The following is a 14,158-nucleotide window of genomic DNA, read 5'->3' on the forward strand; positions in this document are numbered from 1 at the left end:
GTAGAAAGTAAAGAAGATCGCTCAAACCAAGAATGTCGGTCGGGAATGCAGACAAACTGTCATAAATGAGTCCGTCGAGTTTCTCTCAGCGGCGCCATCATCAGTACCTAAGCTTGTCTTGGCACCGGTCATCGGATTTTACTGTGGTGACCCGTCACCTGCTGTTTCGACATTGAAACATGTGTTTTTGAAGTTGCGTATGTCAAGCTATGGGATTTCAAAAACAAAATGTAAAAGTCAGAGCGCCGTGCTCTTATTTAATAGCAGTGTATGGATACATGTAGGATGATCACTGAAACACCACAAAGTTATAACTGGATTAATGAAAACAAATTTAACAAACAATTATAAAGTCTTTTGGAAAAAATTGATCACTGATGAAAATAGTAAATTAAGAATGTACACCAAAATAAAACATAATTTTAGATTAGAACTCTACTTAACACAGTTACAAGGTGAGAAAGAAAATCACTCACCAAACTTCGCTTAGCAATCATGATCTAGCAATTGAAAAAGGGAGACACACTGTTCCAAAAACCCCAATTACTGAAAGATACTGCAATCAGTGTAACGCCAACAGTATTGAAGATGAAACACACTTTTTATTAGTCTGTCAGAAATACAAAGTCCAAAGAAAGAACTTTTTCAGTAAAATCAATTTCCCAAACGACGATACTGAAAATCAGCTTATTTCTCTACTAACAAAACAAGAGTTATCTTTTAATAAACAACTTGCAGATTACATTTTTACTTTATATAAACAAGAAATACCTAGTTATATTTATTATTAGCTAATATTATCATACTGTAATACTTTATCTTTATTGAAGAAAATTTGAACTTATTTTTTGTATCACACTTTTATTGCCACAAATGTGATGCAAATCCTATATTTACAAGCATGCAATAAAAAATATTATTATTATTATTATTATTATTATTTTATTTTCTAAATGCGCATTGTGAAGCACAAGAATATTCGTTTTTATAACTGCAAATATTACTGCGCGGAAAAAAAGGTCAAAATTATTGAAGACAATGGCGGGAAAATACCTTATATGATAAGAATTGCCAATGGCCTCACGCTAAGCCATTGCAGTGAATATTAATAGTTGTGAAAATACACCTCACACTGGGGATGTAGGCGAAGGTTTAATATTGCACAAGTCAGGGCTGACTGATGATTCGGAGTCACGCCTCTTTAAAATGCAAGTCCATCTCTGGCGTACTGTTCACGAGCGCTCCACACGGACGCTACAAATTATACCGAGATATAATACGTCTTAATTACGGCGTCGTTGAGAATTTCTCCTCCAAAAGCCGTCTCTGCGGTGGCGTAGCCAAGTGCCGCCTACTTCATATGCTTGATAATTTACAGTGATTCAAGGCGGTGGAATCGGACTGTTTAAACAGATGTTTATCCTGATTACATCGGCAGAGCTCAGTACCTCAATACGTGTTAGAATTTCAAATATCTTCCCACTGAATAAATACCTTCATTTGAGTATATTCGGATATTACATGGAGTACGCCCTTCCTCATACAAGAAGCGCGCCCACTTGTTACTTTGACAAAATGTCAGCCGATTGTATGGATCGTTGATCTAACAGAATGTCTAAGGTGCGTAGCGACGATGGAATTTAATGTATTCGCGACTGTTTGGTGATCTGAGTACACGAGGTTAAATAAAATACACGCGCAGATCGACTACAGCCATGGGGACCGAAACGAAATGACGTCACGAGAGCGCTGTTGTCAGAGCGTTCAAATGAAATACAAGTAGAACTCTGTCAGCAGCTATTGACATCTAGTGAATTCCTGCTCGAATAGTTAACATGAATAAAGTCTACCAGGTTTATTTCGTCGTTGTCTAAATAAAGCGTGTTTAAATATATATCTCCTGCGGTATGGGAACTACATGTGTGCGTACTGATATGTCACAAATGTACACTGGTAAGGTGACGCTCAGTTGGGCAGGTCAAAGGTCACCCCGATATCCCTTTCCGACGATTACCAGCATTATTATAAAATATCGCACGCTTGGCAGTGGTCAATTTTCTAAGGTCAATTGAGTACTTGGAGCGCGTATGTCTCCGTGCCACCAGGTCCCCTGTGTGAAGCCATGCAACAAATACACTCTGACCCATAAATGTCACGGTGGGAACTCTGTATCTGAACCGGATTGGGTAAATATATTGTTTAACGGCTTAAGTGCAAGATAAAGGTTGACCGTGTAAAATAAACAAAGGATCAGACACACTGTTGAACAATAATAATTGTAATATAAGAGTCATATTAAAAAGAAATTCTTAAAATTGAGCAAAACAATTGCTTCGCCTAGTCACACCGATTTTCACAAGTTGTGCGTTTATATGCAACGATTCCCAGGATCCCCGAGTTTTAATAGGGATACGAGACCAATATATTTTACCTGCAAAATGATGAGCAGCTTACTAATTTCGCTAATTAAAAATTGGCACAAGAGCAGACTACGGTGGTGGCTACTAACAATGGCCCTTGGAGGAGAGAAATGTGGTGTCGGGGATGAAAATATACACCCAAGATTCGGGATCCAAATTAGCAAAGCGGAACTTTGCACGCAATGTGTATTATATATGAACCTCTCCGCCGCGCTGCTAGTTCTACCTAGCCACAGACAGCCTATGGTTGGAAACGGTGGTTGTAATGATAAACACTTTAGGTATTACGTTTCTCTGCCACTTGGAATAGAAAGACTAAAAATAGACGAAAATAGCAGACTCTCTCGCTCCCCATTTATCTAAGCGTTATATACACAACGTCCGACCAACTGACTTGTCCGGTGTGAATAATAGTTCAGGTGGGAAGTTTGGGGAAGCCATATCTACCCACCGGCATTTATTACGTGGCCATACATATGTACACGCATAATGTCAATCTGCTTGGTTTCCTATGGGCGCAGAGCACACATCTGTCAATGGCGCTCCCCGGGCAAAAAAGGGGTGCAAATTAATGGTTTCTACTTACTGCCAGTGGTAGAATAAAATGTGTGACTTTCATCCCCAACGTAGCAGTCCGTTAATTCTGCTGGACACGGAGAGACCGACCTGGAATATTGGTAAACGGTGGCGGTCTATCACCGCGGCCAAACCATCGCGCGCTCGTCGCTTCACTGTGCTATGTTGAAGGTGCGCCATATACCGTTTAATACTTAACTAGCGGCGCTGAGTACCACCCTTTCGTCATGTCCTGTCACTACTCCCGCGCGTATCCAGCCCAGCTCCGTGGACCATTTGGTGTTTCTCACTTCTGCAATTTGTTGATCTGTCGAGTTATCAGTAAATAAAAGCCGCATTAGGTATTTCCAGGGAATGCCGCAGATAGGGATGGCGTGTCGGTATTTTCATATCACAGACCAGCATACATATATGCGTACATATCCGGCGACCACGCAGTTGCCCTTGGCACTCGTTTTGAAATTCAACGAGGTTTATCGACGACTTGCCCTTGTCGCTCACAATACTCTATCGCGGAGATACAAACCAGGGAGCACGAAGAACACCATCAAACGCACGGGGGGCACTGCTCACTTATCATTCTCTTTCCATCGTTCAGTACTCGGCAGAGTCTATTGATAGGAGAGGGAGGACTGGGGCGTCTCTTTCTTTCGTACTTGCTTCTATTTGCCAAAACGTGTGGCTTTCCGCATTAAAAAGGAAATAATTAAGCCGTTTGTCGCAGCGGGCGTACATGATGGGGTAGTGACTTTAACAAGTATGCATGTCTCCACGTGTCGTCGGTTGTTTGTGTGTTTCGTCATTTTAATTACCATGACTGTCTGTCTCTCTGTCTGTCCATCCTGTGTGTGCGTGTGTTTGTTTGTGTACGTACGTACAAGTGTATGTATGTATGTATGTATGTATGTATGTATGTATGTATGTGTATGTATGTATGTATGTATGTATGTATGTATGTATGTATGTATGTATGTATGTACACCCTTTCTCAAACTTAATCATACCTCGTGAACTCTAAAACCAGTTCGTGTCTTTAATTATAGACGTTGACATCAATATTTAGCACACACGCAGCCTCTGACAAGCTACTTTTAAGAATCTCACCGCTATAGTAGATAGCTTGCAAGTATATGTGAATTCTTAGCTTATGACCTATATAGCAATTGCAAGAAAACCGCCCAGGACATCGTCTAGTCATCGGTACGCCTTGTCGGCTGTTGACAAAGCCGAGATCCAATAAATACTGATATCCCTCGGTAATTCACATTGTCTACAGAGACATTGCTGATCTATGTTATAAACGTCGGTGTAAAGCGACATTCTATAGGGAGGTCTTGATGATGAAGACAAACTTATTTAAATTCCACGGCATAGTGAAATGAAAGTAAACCGTAAATAATGGTTTGTCTGGAATGGGATATGCTATGACAAGATTGCAGATTGATCATGAAACCTGCGCAGAATCTCTGTATGAATTTAGATGAGTGTTTTTCTGGTTGGATGACATGCGAGAACAATTTCTTAAATGTTAAAATTCCCTGAAAGGTATGCCAATTCTATCCATTAAGATTATTCTACAGGATCGGATGGGTTCCATATTCTGTCGCTCGATGACTCTACTATGCTGGACATGCCTCTAGGACAGCCAAACGGCAAAATTGCACGACATTGTGACCAGGGGTTAGTTTACATTTAAATGCGTCATTCTGGGGTATCTTGAATAAATTTACATTTTAAGGGAGGGGTCCGGGAGTGAAGCTACTCGCGACCGCCCTCCTCCTTCGGTTTGAAACCGTGCCCCTCCTGAACACCGGTTTCCCTCTCCCCACTTGCCATTTAATAGGAAACTCAATTGCCAAAGCTCTTCTCTTTACAAACTCGCTCCGCTGTCCCTCTCCCAAGCATAATTCTCCGTGTCGACCCGTTTGGCTTACTTCCAAGTCGGCCGATGGACTTGAATTGCCCGCCTGTTTGCCTTTTATCACCACTATCCGATTCGCCACAACAAACTGCGCGTCTTCAAATGCCTGTCCCCGCTTGTGAAATAGTTTGTGCGAGAATTGTTGGCTCCCCTGATACCTGCAATGTATTTTCACTGGTTCGGCGACAAATTTGCAGTTCAAAGAGTTAGATCTCCGTACATGCGCTATGGCTATCCACGACGTCTGTGTTTTTGGATAGAAATTCATTACGTGCATTTAAATATCTGAGAATGTTTATTTCTGAAAAAGAAATGTTTCTGAATAATTTCACTGCCACTTCCCATTGGTAAGAAAGGGCTCGATTAATGAATGCCGCGTGTGATCTCATTCATTAAATCACAAATATGACGCTTTCTTTCATCAACGCAGTGGTTACGTGGCAACCGTCTTCATGGAGTGACGTCATGTCTTTGTTCTGCCTACACGGGCCAACGCAACATTGTCTCCTTATCAGACATCTTGGGAAATCAACATTTCATAATTCATTTATTATAGAAATCAAATATATGCATTTTAACACATACGATTCAAATATTCGAGGATCTTTGCTGTAGAATCTAAATTGCAAGCCAGTGGCAGTCTTTGCATGGGCGGGGTGCTTCACCGTTCCCTAAGTAATTTAAAAACTGTTTCCTTTAATTTTGACATATTTCACCTCAATATTTACCGGCGTTATATTTCCCCATTTCAATTCATTTTGTACAGGAGAAGACCAAAGAGAACACTCATACTTTTTCGTATCATTGAAACAAGAATCTACCGACGGGGCTACATAAAGATAAATCCCCTTAGCATATTATTTGCTTCTCCACTGATTCATATTTTTGTTATCACCTTCTTTCTGATTTTCTTTTATCTACGTGACTTTGAGATTTCTTGGCAAAATATATGGTCAACTATGGAACAAGTTCAGAATAGGAGGTCGACGAAACTTTTTTCGCTTTTATACCAATTCAAATGGAGTTTCATGTTTTCCTTTCACGCCTGTTTTGGAAGAAAAATATGACATATTTTATTGACGTTTTGTTGATTATATATGAAGACAATAGCAGCGATATTTGACCCTTTAAGACCATATTATTTTATTTTGCTTATAATTCTCTTATTCCTTGATTTGTCTTAATTATTTTGATTTATTTGCATTGCTTTCAAAAGCGCCTTGGTCGGAAGCTGTTTCCGGTAAAGTAGAAAATTTGAATGCGCATGCGTCGCAACCTTCTGGCCAATGGAGAGCTTCGTCATCCGGTTCAACCTAGTCACGATTTGCAATATTCCAGAAAAGACAGAGGATTCAAGAGATAGATATTGGTTAACTTTCCTCCATGATTTGCACTAAAACGTTTACTTTCATGTTAGATTTGCTGGTTTAACAACATTAATTTGACTACGATCAAATTGTATAATTATACAAATCTGATCAAAATCAAATGTAAAAATGGTAAACTTTCAACCATTGCTTGTTCTGTGATGTCCTTGTTAGCTGTCGGACAGGAGGGGGACTGGTGCTATCTCTACTTCTATTGATCAGATTAAACGCTCACTACTGGTTTGTGGCATGAAAGGGAAAACACTTTCCAGAACAACCGTTCCGACAGTTTAACAACCTTTGTTGTGTGACGTCATCTTTCTGTCAATTCCCTGCGTCCACCTTGAAGTCCTTGGTGGCATATTAAAAACAGATTACATCTTGCGGTTTCAAAGGATGTTTTTATTGAGTACTATGGCGCGAATTTTGACTTCATCGAGCGATGAGCTGATAAAGCGTACTTACATTGCTGGAGACTGTCTCCAACCTGACGATAATGGATTTGTATGACATTTGATTGTCGCACTGTGTGCGCAGCTGTTACAAATCCCGGCAGATTCATATAACTGATTATTATCTCTGACTATACATGTCGGCCACACATGTGACTTGCAGTAGATTTTACTATGATTGCACTATTGCATCATTTCTTGTTAGCATCGTTTACCTGTAGATCTTTTAATGATAATGGCTTCCAACAATAAACGAAAATAAAAGTTTTTTTGTGTCAGCGATAACAGTCTGTTCGAATCTAATTTTACACTTCAATAACGACTAACGAAGACCAGCAAATCAATAATTTATGACAGTGACTGCGTTGTAACGATCAAGCATACGATAAATCGGTGTTAATTCAACGTAGCTAGAATATGATACTGCACCACCATTTACTTGGTAATTCCAGGACCTACATAATTTTCGATAATTTTTGGAAAGGGTCAAAGGTCGTAGAGATACACTTATTTTGCTGATGACAGAATCGGTTACTACAATTTAGCTGGTCTACTGTTGGTTAAAATTTTGAACCTTGGCCTCTCGTATAGATACTTGGGGATATCTTGATGAAAACTCACCGAACGGGCAATGGCTTATTTTGCCTCTGAAATATGCTCATTAAAGGTATACGGTCACCTGTATTTTAATAGCCAATCACAGATTTTACGCGGGTGGCCGCTTTTTAAAAAAGGCGCCTCCACACGACCAGCCATGGCATACTTAGCAGCGTCGTCTGCATGTTCTTTGACGTATCAAATATGGAGGACTGACAGTTACAGGTGTTACGGGGTGGTACGCTAAGCCCCGCCCCTTTACCAAATGTGGAATATGCTAATTTGCCGTGACCGTGTACCTTTAACATAGAGGTAATGCACTTTTGCACAATATACTTTAAGTCATACTTATAATGTGGTGCTTTGCTAAAGGTTGGGAATATAGACATTAGGAACCAAAGTAATACGTCTTCATTGCCGTCTATAAATCTGTTACAACTCAGGCAACCTTGACAACACGTCTACAAAACTCCGGAACATGTTTATTGTTTTACCTCCCTCGATAACGTAGTACGCACGTGAGAAATACATTGATCATGCTTTGTTCAAAGAACTTTAAAGTATTCTTTTCCGGAACGGAAATTTGGATAAGGACTGTAAGGACGCATCTTGCAGGTTTTACCAGAAAAAACATATGTGCCTCATGCATGGAGCAATATTGAACGTTCAAAATGGCCGTCATGTTTTTCGAGAAAAAAGTTGAAATTGTGAAATTTCACAGACACAAAATCGCTTGTACATGATCCTACATGAGTCAGCATAGACTGTAAATAGCAATCCCTGGAACACATTCCGTCTGCAGGACTGAAAAAAAACGCCATTGACGTCCTACATTGCTGATCTGTAATGGGTTCTCTCATTATGCAAATTAATGCAAATTACTTGATTTCAAAGTACTGCAACAGTACAAACGTGAAAGGCTATCTCTATTTAATCAAGCTGGTATAGGGTCAGCAACTGTGAGGCTTACAAGTTGAATTCTGATGCTTTTTATTCTGTGTATATCGACCACAGGTTGTCGGTCACAGTCCGATAATATATATCAAATTACCCGGCATTTTTTCTTGTCAATGCAACCTCTAATTATATATTATGTGGATTTCAATTGTCAGCAATACACCATTTTCATTACTGACAATTGAATTGATGTCTGGGCATCAATGCAATTACCATAATAACCCTGCCGATTACATTCACCGGCGGGATTTTTTCGGGAACGTGATAATTATCGAACGAGCTCTGTGGAGATGATCAGCAACCCGGCGTCCTTATTGATACACAGAACACGTATAAAAAATTTAATCCCGGGAATTTAATGTCGAAATTTAGATATCATCCTTAAAAGGTATCAAAACGAAAGCCATTAATTACCCCTAACCGATGACAGTTGCCTATATTATATTACCTCTCTTACGGATGATGTAGAATGTCGACAGCTGGTGCAGGTATGTCGAGAAGCGCGTCGCTGTCGTAAGGCATAAATCACAAGGCACGACATCTCTGTTGTCGATCATATGGTCTGTTACAAAACTGACTAGATGAAGCGCGTCTTTTTTATTTAAATTACGTTTCTATTTGAGATGGAAAGGTTCAACCACCGACCCCCCCCCCCCCCCCCCCCCCCCCCCCCCCCCCCCCCCAATGACAAAATTGGAATATCTCGATGCATCGATCGTGTGATGCAACAAGATGAGGCGGTGACTCCACTGTATTCCTACCGTACAGTATATCTGATTCTACGGAATATTGCAACAGCACGATACCATACTGAAAGTCGACGTCCGTATGCCGGAGATTTACTAAAATAAACTAAAAATCAATAGGAAAGCGTTCATCTAATTTCCCTCGACTATTCGGTCACTTTTTATAGGGATAACTGCTGCCAGTAACTCTTGATCCTATTTTCACTATTTTTGTTCGAGAAAACTGGTACATTATATTCCTCTTCCTAATAAAACCAGCAGCAGGACTTCTCGACAACGCAATGCCATAAAGCGATGAATCGAAACACGTGTGACCAATATGTAAACAATTCGCATGGACTTAAGTGAATGTCTGGCTTGTTAAAATCCATCAAGCAGACTCCCTACATAAACTATTGTAATTCACCGTAAATCTTGAACTTAACTGTTTGTCGTTTCCAAAATTTCCTACATATGTACATATCAAGAGACCTAGCTGCAATAATTGTAGGCTTGTTTGTTGGTGGGTATTGGGCTTCTGTCGTGCGGCTCGCGCCCTGGTTGGGGCAAGGCGCGAGCCGCACGACAGAAGCCCAATACCCACAACAACCAAGGCTACAATTATTGCAGCTACAAGAGACCGAACTGTTCTATACGGTAATAAATCATGTTGTGTAAATTTTGTTAAATTCAAGGATAGATTGGTCCATAGGTAATTTTAATTATAAATCGCACAACCTCACATTGCATCACCTTGCATCACATCATATTGTATCATATCATATCATATCATATGATATCATATCATATCATATCATATCATATCATATCATATCATATCATATCATATCATATCATATCATATCATTTCATATCATATCATATCACATCACATCACATCATGTCATATATCATATCATATCATATCATATCACATCACATCACATCATGTCATATATCATATCATATCATATCATATCACATCACATTATGTCATATATCATATCATATCATTTCACATCATATCATATCATATCATATAACATCATATCATATCATATCATATCATATCACATTACATCACATCATATTGCATCGTTTCACATCACATCGCATCACATCGCATAGTACTGCATCGTATCACATCACATCACATATCACATAACATCACATCACACTACATCGCATCCTATCCTATCGATCGTATCACATTTTATCACATCACATTTTATCACATCATATCATATCATATCATATCATATCATATCACATCACATCACATCGTATCGTATCATATCATATCATATCATATCATATCATATCATATCATATCATATCATATCACATCACATCACATCGTATCGTATCATATCATATCATATCGTATCATATCATATCATATCATATCATATCATATCATATCATATCATATCATATCATATCATATCATATCATATCATATCGTATCGTATCACATCACATCACATCACATCATATCATATCATATCATATCATATCATATCATATCATATTACATCATATCATATCATATCATATCATATCATGTCATGTCAAGTCACATCATATCATACTCATAGGCGTTCTATGAAATTGTGTTATCAAGCAATATGACACCATATGTGTGACGTATGACAAAGCAGCATTTGTCCATGATTAGCTGTTTTTGCAACGGCGCCATTTTCTCTCATTAATCCCATATCAAACTCAGTTGATTACCACCCTATAAATTATCAATAGAAGCCATCGGAATTACTTCTGTTTGGTCACGGACTTCTGTGGCCACATCTCCAAGGTTCGTTTGAGATAGATGTAAATTTCAGTATAATAGCTTGATAAAGTCATGTCCTACAGTGACTAAAGGCCTCGTATATTATAACAAACTGTTCATTATCATTAATGAGTTCGATGGATGAAAGAAATAGCAATTCAAATAGAGTTGATCATTAATAGAGTCGTTTTGATGAATTCTAGCCTGTCATTACCTGCGATTGTCAACAGCAATTTCATCCCACACAATTGTCATCTTACTGATTGGGAGATACTTTCTGTGTCTCAAAGACAAATTAATACAATTTGTAATCAGCCTATTTTCAGTATCGGCCTTGAAAATTTTATCTGTGGTCACGTCCTGTTCCACTAGGTTTTTTCGACTGGAACGCCGATCGACTGCCATGCCGGGTAGAACAATTTGCTACTGGCTTCTCAAAGGTCAGCAGTTGGATAGAGGTACAGTGTCTTAAAAGGCGAATTGCCCTGGTTGCGACTTACATTAACCCGTTCAACATTGGCCCAAAACCCACTGTTATCAATGTTGTTTGTGGACCTATTGGGAGGTAATAGGGTGAATAGTCTAAAGAGACGTGTACCTGGTCGCATAGGGCTATACACCCTTGAGCGATTGGACTCAATTATGCTGTTCATGTTGGGTTTCTCTGTCCAGCAAAATATTGGCATATCATTCAGAACACTCAACGGGTGATTATGAACACGATTAGAGCTGTTTTGGATATAATTGCATGGTGGTGAAAGGCCAAACAAATCTATATGTTTACTTTTCCCTGCTTTTAATGATATCATGTTTTCTTCGCTCGGATGACAATGGTAACTCCATGTCAATCATAACCATTTCAGAGCCGCAAATAGTGCACAGTAAATATACTAAATTTTCAGCATCGACTCGTCTCGATGAAATTCCCGATATCTGTGACTTTTTCATTGTATTTTCATGGTTTTTATTTCGAAGCTAATGTTGTTCTACTTATTAAAAAAAATGTGTGGTTGGTAATACACGTGTGAAAGTGATTCAGGCTAAAATTGAATGCACGAATTATATCTAGCTACGGTCACAGAGATTCATCCAAAAAGCCGCCATTTTTATCATTGATGCGGCGGGCAAGTGTCTTAGAAACTCGTCAACGATTTTGCAATTTCTTTTTTGCAATAAAAGGTGTAGACGGTGAGGCTGAACATGGAGGAAAAAAGAGATGGGTTGAACCGCGATCCCAAGACATTAGACCCTCTCTCACGTTTCACATCATGTTATAGTTCTCATGTTACACGATTGTGCAATAGGCCTATACTGAAAACGTTAAACTCCCTAACCGAAACTAGCGTATAAAGTGAACATCGTGAGAGTAGGAATGAACCGCTTGATATTAGAAGAGGGGTGGGGAGGAAAAAAGTGGGTTGAAAATAAACTTCTTGGGATACCTTTCAAGGTGGAAGTGCTTTATGTACAGAAAAGAGTTGACAAATACCCAGTGCTTTATACCATAAAAGGATTTACTTGTACTTTAGTACGCGGAGCACGGAACCTTGTCGTGACTGTCCATATCCTTAAATTCAATCGGACAATATACAACATGTATGCATGATTGAGGCATTCACTAACACTCAGGTTTGCAGTGATATTAGTCTTACAGAAAGGGAAAAAGTTCAACACATCCAAGAAAATTATAATTCTCATACTCAGGTCAACTTAATAGTATTAATTTTGTTGACGAAAAGCTTGACATATACATACCTTGAGAGATGGAAATTACGATCACGTGCAGGTTCTGGCCGTAAAAACATTGAAGTCTATTTTACTGAGTGTCCTCTTCGGAGAGGAATCAGTAACAAAGCTGGATAACGAAGGAATTCAATTGTCTGCACATGCAGCCGTTGGTGGCAGTTCGAAAGATCAATAACGCACCATTAACGTTGGTGGCGCTGGCTGCTATGCATGGCCCGAGACAATAAAAGCATAGACCCCGACCCTTCAGGGTCTATGGTATTAAAATGTATCCATTCAGCAAGTTTTGAGAAAAGTTGACCAGATTAATTTTTGTAGAATAAACTATTTTGAACAGAATTAAAAATTTGGAAGTTACAAATAGTAACTGCTCATTTCTACATTCCCTGGATACATGGATGGTGAACAGTGCATTCACGACATCTTCATATTCAAATATGCAAACAAGATTGTAGGTAAAAGCATATAAAATTAGTCACAATCTCACACAAACATCTCAATTTCATGGGGGAAAAACCGCAGCAAACTATATGACTATTAAAATAATATTAGTTTTATTTCCAAGAATCAATCAAGCATTCTCAATTGAAAACATTCAAAAATAGAGCATCTCTGGTCACTCATAATCACTACCTTTGCTTTTTTTTATGAATAACCTTGAAATGCACTGGTAGAATGTCAAACTATAAATCCATAAGAATGAACTTATCCTTGTTTAAATGAGACAATCTGTTTCATGCTTCATGATGAAATCATCCTCTTATTCAAATGTTTTGAAATGTTTACAGAGAAGCAATCAAGGATATGTGTTTTCTTTTGTACAAAAAAGAACAGTGTATTGTATAGTTTGATATTTTTATAACACTGTAAATATTAGTATTGCTATGAATTGCAAACATGATCAATTTATATGCATGTACATATCCATCTCTGTATATTTGGTATATATATGGGTCTGTATGTGTGTGTATCTGCAGGTATGCAAGTATTTGGGTGTGTACATATACAAGCATACATTATACTGTACATTATATATATATAATATATATATATATATATATATATATATATATATATATATATTATTGCCTAAATACATGAGTTTATGTGTCCGAGAGCTGGTGACAATTTGCCCGACACCAGGAGGGCAAATTGTCTCCTGCTGCAATGGGACATAAACCCATGTATTTAGGCAATAATTTTTATAACATGCCTCTTCACAGTCAATGCTGTATGCCATTTAGTTACATGCAGGGCATTTTCAAGCAATTTTACGATTATCACCTAGCATCAAACAGATTTAACGACAATCCAAATAGAAGTTCATGCATGGATATTTACATCTAGCGTTAAGCGTCTATTTTGATGTCGAAACGTCAAAGGGCTTCACTAGACCAGGTAACCATGGAAACCAGTCAGTACATCGTTCACCGGCCCGCTAACTCCCCGGATGTTCCTATCCAAATCAATGCACTGATTTGCACTCACATCGAGGCATGTAATAAATAAATGTATATCACAGAGATATATTTTGTTTGTACATATTATGAACATACATACCCATGGTTATATTACATTTTTATAATATATATATATATATATATATAT

The 14,158-nt window shown here is 38.5% G+C and overlaps 1 protein-coding gene across 1 annotated transcript in view; it reads right to left on the reverse strand.

Moving 5' to 3' along the window:
* Positions 1 to 3,664, reverse strand: part of LOC139137182 (tumor necrosis factor receptor superfamily member 5-like) — a 51,254-nt gene extending 47,590 nt beyond the window's left edge. Inside the window, exon 1 of the mRNA XM_070705159.1 lies at positions 3,007 to 3,664. Coding sequence (XP_070561260.1) covers positions 3,007 to 3,039 — 33 coding nt within the window. The 5' untranslated portion in view covers positions 3,040 to 3,664. The remainder of the gene's footprint in view (positions 1 to 3,006) is intronic.
* Positions 3,665 to 14,158: the final 10,494 nt, after the last annotated feature.

This window comes from Ptychodera flava, chromosome 7, assembly GCF_041260155.1.
Source record: "Ptychodera flava strain L36383 chromosome 7, AS_Pfla_20210202, whole genome shotgun sequence".
Classification (NCBI taxonomy): Eukaryota; Metazoa; Hemichordata; class Enteropneusta; family Ptychoderidae; genus Ptychodera; species Ptychodera flava.